An 8,201-nucleotide genomic window follows, 5' to 3' on the forward strand; every position below is an offset into this window, starting at 1 on the left:
AGATAGCTCCTTCCCTCCTGTCTGGGAAACAAGCAGTTTCTCCCTGTGTTTGGTCACAGACTTCAAAGCACAATATCTGTGGATAGCCATAATTCCTCATATATCATTAATGCATACAATTCACAATCATAGTAATCACTTTCATAAAAGACCTCACTCCATACATGTTTATAATACAGTAATATATTATTATATAATAATATTTTATAATATATAATCTAGTAATATTATAATTTTATAATACAGTAATAATCTAATCAGTTGATTGACCTGTGTATCATTTGAGGTTCAGCCCCCCTGTCTTTATAGCCTAGTAAACCTTTGAAATGTATTCTTTGAAAAGTAAGTCTAGACCAAGCTTCTCGCACCTGCTGCACTGTAGATGTCATGCTGTCTTCCCAAAGTTAATTGACCCTGATTCAAGAGGTAGAAAGACTCTGAGGGGGTGTAGTCTCCATCCCCCGGTTGAGATTGTTGAGTATTCCTCTTTCCCCACTTGCTCTCCTGATGGCTTTGTTTACCTTGCTTGTAAATGTGTTTTTCTTTCTCCTGGATGATACCTTACCTAATTTACATCAGAGACACAGTCAAGGAGGCAGAACCACATTCCTTATGTCCTGCCTAGCACTACATGTTAAGAATATAATTCTAGCATGTATTGATAACTCTTTGTACACACCCCGTGCATACGCCATGCAATGATTTTGAAGACCAGCATGTTACCGGTTTGTACGTGATACCTTACATGACACTTTTTACATACAGATTGACTACGTGTTAGGTGCAGTAAGTATATCAGGCCTGATAAGAGTTGCTGATAGAGTAGTGAACCACCAATGAGCCTCTGTGTCAAATATATAGCAAATTCATCGCATTTTGTTGTTTTCAGTAAGACATCGGGTTGCAGCTGGTTGAGAGATCAGTTTATGTTCTTCCTGTTGTGGCTGCATGTCTTTTCCTGCATGTTGTTATACTACAAGTGTTAAATAAGGACAAATATTTTGAAAGAGAAATTTGCTTTTATTGAATTTGGGGGAGATTTTCAAAGGCATGAATGGGATCAGGGTGACTGACTGCCCTTTGTGCCATTGAAAATCTCACCCTTTATTTATGTGTGATGTTCAGAAATGCTCAGCACCAGCACCTCCCATTGAAAAACTAAGATCCAGATTTTTAAAGGCATTTAGTCATCGCTGTGCTGAGCATTGCCAAGCCGAAATCTCATTTTGGATTTCAATGGGATTTAGACTCCTCAGTGCCTAAATCCCAGTGAAATCCAAAGTGCTTAAATCCCTTTTGAAAATGAGACTTATGCTCCTAACTCAGTTAGGCTTTGCAATGCTGAGTGCAGCAACACCTAAATATCTTTAAAAATCTGATCCTTATTGCTTTGGAAAATTTGGCCATTTTATTTTGATACTGAAATGGTTAACTGAGCTCTTTGGAAAATCTGGCCCTATTTGTGGGCACTATAGAAAATCTTGCAATTTTATGGCATGGTTAATGTACCTAGCACTGTAAGGAGATCCACAAGGCAGGAATCTAGTGTGGCTTGTAATCTAGAGGTACAGCAGTGACAACACATTACATTACACATCAAGCACAGAAGGCTGAGGGCATATTATAACTGGAATGTTGGATGGTACTGAATGGGTCTTTAAAAGGGTTGTGAAAGTGAGGGAAGGGGGAGAATCAGGCATATAGACCCCAGTGTTGCAATGCATTTTACACAAACAGACCCTTAAACCCTTTTGACTTTGGGGTTCAGCATGGGCTCAGATATCCACCTGTGAGCAACATATTGTAGAATCATATTCATGCTGTATGGGATGCAGTGGCTGTTGACATCATGTAGTGATAACTATCTATCCTTTTATGTCTAAGGTTTCAATTTCTAATAGATATAAAGCAGAGATCCAATAGATCTGCCATGTTGCCAATTCAGTTTCTGCAGTGCTCTAAAAGCAGTGTTGTAATCATCAAACAGTTGCTTGGGGGGGTTCATAATGTTTTCGTTTTCTTTTTTTACAGCTGAACAAGAACTTGAAAATGAGCAAGAGCCCTTGATCTTGAGCTCTGAGCTCACGTTTAACAAGTCACAGTTAAATGACTGTCCAAGAGACTCTGGCTGTTACATCTTATCAGAAAATTCAGATAATGGTAAAGAAGAGCTAGATCCAGAAAACCTACCTGACCTGGTACAGAAAATCACCATCACTGAGTCAGACTGATTCCGTACATGTGCTTTTCTGCAGCTTTGCAGACAGGACTATCAGATACTTTAAGCTAATTCGCTAGTGTGGCAGTGCAGTAACAGGCTGCAAAATATTCTCAACATTGAAAGCCCGCTTAGGATTTGCATCTGAAATACAATATTTTTTATTTTATTCAATGTATGAACAATGAATCTTGGTTCACAAGAATAATGTCCCGTGCTTTCCTTGTTTATTAATTCTTGAACAGATGACTTAAGGGAAAATAAATAACTGCAATATATAAATATATTTATATAGTAAATCCATTTTCTAAAAAAATAGGGGGGAATTTTAGGCAACAGTACATAGTTCTGGATATGTTAACTTCTGAAACATTCTGAAATATTGTAAATAGTGTACATATTTATTTTAAAAGCTAAATATTAATTGCACTGTCCTTTTTTATCTTCTGATGAATGTTTCTCTGATATTTGTACAAAAATTGCTTTTCACCAATACACCAGCATAATAAAAAGGTGATCAGATTGATATCTATTATGAAAGACCCTGGGTCAGACTCATTTACATTAATGATAATTTACACCACTCTGTTGTGTAAACTGGCCTTAAAATGTACATAAATGTAATTTGCAGCCACTTTAAGGCCTCTTTACGTTACCATGTGATGCAAAGGGGCCTTGGTGTAAATGAGAATCAGGCTCTCTATCTTCAGCTTTTAGGAATAATTTGGAGTCTGAATTTTGTACACAACTGGCAATTTTTTAAAACATTTATCTTTCATTACTACTTACATTCTTTCTAAACATTGTGAAATGAAAGAAAGAGCTATTAGCAACAAACTGATATCCACAACTGAGCTTTCATTATTTTTGGTGAAACTGCTTCCTCATGTGCTTAGTGTGAAATTTGTCAGTAGAAATATTTGTATACAAAAGCCAATAGCAAATACATTGCCATATATTATCAGTGTCGTCCATACAACTACTAATCATTTCCCCATGTATTTTAAACTGGAATATACCTTTATTTGCTTTTTTTTTTTTTTCTTTCTTGAAGTACTTCCTTTGACAATAAACAGAACTATGTGATTGAGACTCTTAAAAAACTCTTTCATTTTTCGTGTGGACACTTCATTTCAAAGACAATTTTTTTCCTAATGGTAATATAATATACGAAACATCTACTGAGCATTTTTTATCATGCATAATCTGTATAAAATCAATGCAGAGACTTCCTGTCTCACCTGTTAGTCACACCATTTTCATAACTTAAGACATTTTATGTATATGTTGAATAGTTTCCACTTGATTGCTGGCATTTTTTTAAAATCACCTTTCAGCAGAGACTAAGCATGGAAAGTTTCAGCCCAAAAAAAGAATTTCCGAGGAAGTTACGAACAAATTAAAATGGGGATTTATAATGGAAACTGTTTCTGCAGCCTTCTTTCTGGCTGTCACTAAATGCTATGCTGTTGTGGGTATGTTCATTTTGGCCTCAGAACCTTAATGTGCAGTTCTACTCCAAAAAATTCCTTTGTGAAAATGACATTGTGAGATCCCATAGTCTCTGTATTTCAATTATTTCCATATCAGACGTGTACTGTGTCTAAAAGTAAAAAGATAGGCTTGGGAAGATAGGCTGTTTGCTTGTTAACTTCCAGCCCTGAAGATTTGAGCTGGCACCTGTATGTCAAGTTAGGTGGGTTCTCTCTTGTTATAACTAATTAAAGGTTCTGCAATTAAAACTCAATTAACAAATATTTTGATGATGCATGAGCCAGAATGGAATTCCTCTTAGGGCATATCTACATCCAAACTTGCACTAACTTCACTTAATCAATTTCCTAATGGATGCCTAATGAGTTATTTCAGTGCATATCTGTATGTAGATACTTATGGTAGCAACTTAAGCTAAATCAATGCTAGAAACTTTTGTTCCAAAGAAAAGTGTTCAAACCTGCCTGTAGCTTTCAGGTGACCTCCAGGATAGCCTATGTATGAATGATTAGAGTCCACAAAGATCAGGCTTATAAAGTGACACAAATGTACTGTGTGGGATGTCTAGGAGTTATAGGCAGAAAGAGGACTTGTTTAATCAGTTACAGTGACACAGTTAGGCATGGCTGTGCATTTAGCAAAATATCCACATGCCCATTGTTTTACAGGCACCAAGCCATGCACCAGATTCAGTTGATGGCAGGGGCAGTGGACAGTTAAGATTGGCTGACTGACTATTAACCACTTATTAAAAGTGTGGATGTGAACTGTGTGCTTAGCCATTTGTGTCCCAGACCAGTTAGACACAGAGTAAACTTTTGCCCAAATGGTTGTCTGTGCTGGAAAATATGTCAAAGTAACTGAGTTTATTTAAGCAATTTTCAGCTTCCTGTGAAGACTGAATGATTACATCTCACATTGAGACATTTCCGCTTGCTCAAGCAGTTCTGAGAAAAGGATGAGGAAATTGTACACCACAAAGAATAAAAAAGTCAGGTTACATATATAGCCTTCTTTCACCTCACAACAGTTTTGTTAATTGTGGACTAAACCATTAGTCCTTACTCAAGCAACGCATCCATTGGCTTCAATGTTGGCTTCTCTGAATAACGCCTAGGTAAAAAAATGAGCTGCACCTGTGACAGCAATTCTGAGATTCCAGTGCAGAAGTTATTGTTGCTTTTAGTAGCATTGCCTTCTGCTCATCACTTTCCCCCAATCAATTTCACAGTCAGGGGAGTCAACGGACACAGGGCTTCTACCGGAGCTGTGCTCCTTAGGTTAAGTCTGGCCACATAGCACAATAAAGGGAGGCACTAAGTCAAATAAAGGCCCTGAAATCCACAGGGATTGGCCTGAAAGACCTTGGAATCTGCACCCTGCAGAAGTCTTTTTGTCATAAATCCCCTGAAACTTAATTGGCCTGATTTGCCAATGCTTGGTAACTTGCACAGTCAATTAGCCCTGTACAAAGTGGATGTCAACCACTGTCAGCAATGCAGGTGCATGGAGAATTCTGATCCGGGAGCATTTTGTGCTGACTTTGCCCAGGTAAGCATGACTACACAAGGTACAAAACAGCAGAGTCAGACCTATGAAGTGTCTAGAGAGGTTTTTCTCCTCCCAGTTTTTGTAATGTGGGTGAGAATAAAGCCCTGTGTAAAGATGGGTAGCAAGAGGCTTCAATATGTGAAGACAACTAAGCAATTAAAGAGAAAAAAAATTAAGGATATTTTTATAGATACATGCAGGCTCAGTAATACGTAGTTTAAATCAGATTGTTTTTATGGGACCCGAAGGCCAAGTGTGTTGCAATGCCTAATTCACATAGGAGATATGTAGAGAGCCCATCTATCAGTGGTTCCCAACCCATGGGCCAAAAGTGGCCCACAGCGTCTTTCACAATGGCCTATGGCTCTCCTCCCACTGGCTGCAGAAGGGTGCTGCTACTTAAGTTCCCAGGCAGAGTGCGTTGCTGGTACAGGCTCCTTGCTGCAGCCAAGGGGATGGGAGATCAGCGTTCCCCTCCCCCTGGCTGTAGCAGGGAGCATGGCAAAGCGCTGAGCCTGGATCCCTAGGTGCTGGGGTCCCTGCCAGAGCCAGAGGGAGGGGAGCACTGATCTCCCATCCCCCTGGCTTCAGAAGGGAGCAGTGCTGAGGGACCCAGGTGGAGCGCATGGTTTCCCTACTGCAGCTGGCTGGATGGGAGATCAGCGTTCCCCTCCCCCCCGGCTCCAGCAGAGAGCAAAGTGCTCTGCCTGGGTCCCTGGGTGCTGGATCCCTGATGGAGCCAGAGGGAGGGGGAGCACTGATCTCCCATCCCCCTGGCTGCAGAAGAGAGCCACGGCCTAGGGACCTGCAGAGCACATGGTTTCCCTCCTGCAGCCAGGGGGACAGGAGATCCTCCTCACTGAACTCCTTCCCACTGGCTGCAGTGGGGAGGGGCGGCGAGGGCTTCTGGTGGAGATGAGGGACCCTTCAGGGTGGTAAAATTATATTTGTGGCCCTCGAGCCAAAAAGGTTGGGAACCGCTGGGCTTCTTAAAAACATACTCCTCCTCCTGTGCTGTCAGACACAGAATTAAAGAAATGGGCAGGAATCACTCTGTTCTCAGTTTTTAAAACAGCGTGAGATGCATTTTTTGGCACATTGTGTCCATAGGAATTATACTTGTTTGCAATTCATCGATTCCCTCTTTTTTTATGAGCTGTAATATAAACGACTGGCTTGCAGTGATGTTCCAGAATGGAGCATAACTTGCAAAGTTGACACAATCGGTTAAAAAAGAGCAAGCTGAGGTTTCTTTTAGCAATGTGTATTCATTTTCTTTAAAAAGGGGATCCCAAATAGGTTGTAGTCAGACTTGTGGACTGACACGTAAACGATATCTGTATATTGCGCAGCGGTAGTATTGACTTAGTTGAGCTTTGGAGCATGCCTCATGCCCAGGACTCACATAAGCACCTTTTCTGGGTGCTGGAAAAACTCAGAAAGAGAGGTAATTGATAGACTGGGAAGACCATGTGGTGTAGTGTAGTGACTGAGAGTCGGAAGAGGGGGGGGTCTATTTCCAACTCTGTCCTTGAAGTGCTTTGTGACTTTCAACAAATCAGTTCAGGACAAAGTTTAAAAAAAAAAAAAACCCAACAAAACCTCTCTACGCCTCTTGCTTAGTTTTTGCATTATTTTTAGACACTGCTGGCCTGATTGTCGTAGTTGCTGAGTAGCTGCAACTCCCACTGACTTCAGCTGCACTTATGGGTGCTCAGCAAAAATCTCTGAAAATCAGGCACCCAAACTTTTGAAAATAAAAATAAGGTACTCGTTAAGTAGTGTGTCCAACAGTACATTATATGCCAACCTTCTCAAATGATATGATGGGCAATGCAGAGAACGCTCTCTTACTAATTCTCAGAACCCTTTTCAATGCAAAGAGCTTTTTAAATATCTTCACCAATAATATTATACTTTACAGGGTACATGTGTAAATGGGAAGGCAACTCAAGTCACTCATGGGGGGGGAGGGGGGTAAGAGAAATCAGCTTTCTAGCAAAATGAAAAAACATCAAACCAGAGGACTCATGTCCCTTCATACAAGCTTTCCAACACAGCACCTTACCATATCCTGCTTTGTCTCCTATTTTCAATACTTGCTTTGTTTAGAAGGTTAACCACTAGCATGTTTCCCAAACCAGATATATTTAGTAAACTAAACAACATCAGAATGACCTGCTGAAACAGCACCTATGAGCGTTCTATTTAAGTTCATATATTAAATTTGTGAAAAAAAATATACAGTAAATAACCACGTGGCTTGCTTTTCTAATGAAAATTCATTTATTATTTTAGTATTAAATGTCAACAAGCTTTCTGAAGAAGCTAGACAACTATTAGTGTGACTGATGAAAGTGCTCCAGTACATTAGTACTACAAACATGCCTACAGGACATTTAGCCAACTCCTTAGTATTTTCTTTAGCTAAACTGTAATAGCACTGACTTTGCTCAATTGTAATTAACTAAACATATGCTCTGTAATTTAAAAAAAAATGTTTCTAGCTTTTCTTTTTCATGGATTATACAGACAGTGAATGGAAAGCCAGTGGTAGTGTGATTAGATCTGTGAACTAGCAAGTATCTTTCTCTATGTGGCCTTCCTTCAGCTGATACCAAACTGAAAGGCACTGGTTTTTAATTCCCTAAAGTAGCCCAGTTCTCTGGATTTTTTATTTCTCTGTGTAACGGGGTGGCATCCATCTCCCGTGAGCGCCCCTTGGCTGAGTGCATGTGCCTGCACACTTAGTCTGTCGTAACCTCTGTCGGTGGTTTCTCATTTGAGTTTTCAATGCCTCAGCCCTCCGGCCAAGTCACATGCACACATAATCTGTATTTGAAATAAACCAGATCCCTTCCAAGGTATACAATCCATTAGGGGCCTAACCTAGTGCCCCTCCATTGGTATCTCTGTAGCCCTCCCCAGGCTCAGTCTT

At 40.1% G+C, this 8,201-nt stretch overlaps 1 protein-coding gene across 2 annotated transcripts in view; it reads left to right on the forward strand.

The window, feature by feature from the left end:
* SAMSN1 (SAM domain, SH3 domain and nuclear localization signals 1) overlaps positions 1-3,308 on the forward strand; it is a 114,709-nt gene extending 111,401 nt beyond the window's left edge. For both annotated transcript variants that reach the window (XM_067542961.1, XM_067542968.1), the window contains one exon: positions 2,032-3,308. In XM_067542961.1, the coding sequence (XP_067399062.1) occupies positions 2,032-2,231 (200 nt within the window). In that variant the 3' untranslated portion in view covers positions 2,232-3,308. The remainder of the gene's footprint in view (positions 1-2,031) is intronic.
* The last annotated feature ends 4,893 nt before the right edge of the window (positions 3,309-8,201 follow it).

Source organism: Emydura macquarii, unplaced genomic scaffold (genome assembly GCF_026122565.2).
Source record: "Emydura macquarii macquarii isolate MOO-44397 ecotype Brisbane River unplaced genomic scaffold, CSIRO-AGI_Emac_v2 contig_75, whole genome shotgun sequence".
NCBI lineage: Eukaryota > Metazoa > Chordata > Testudines > Chelidae > Emydura > Emydura macquarii.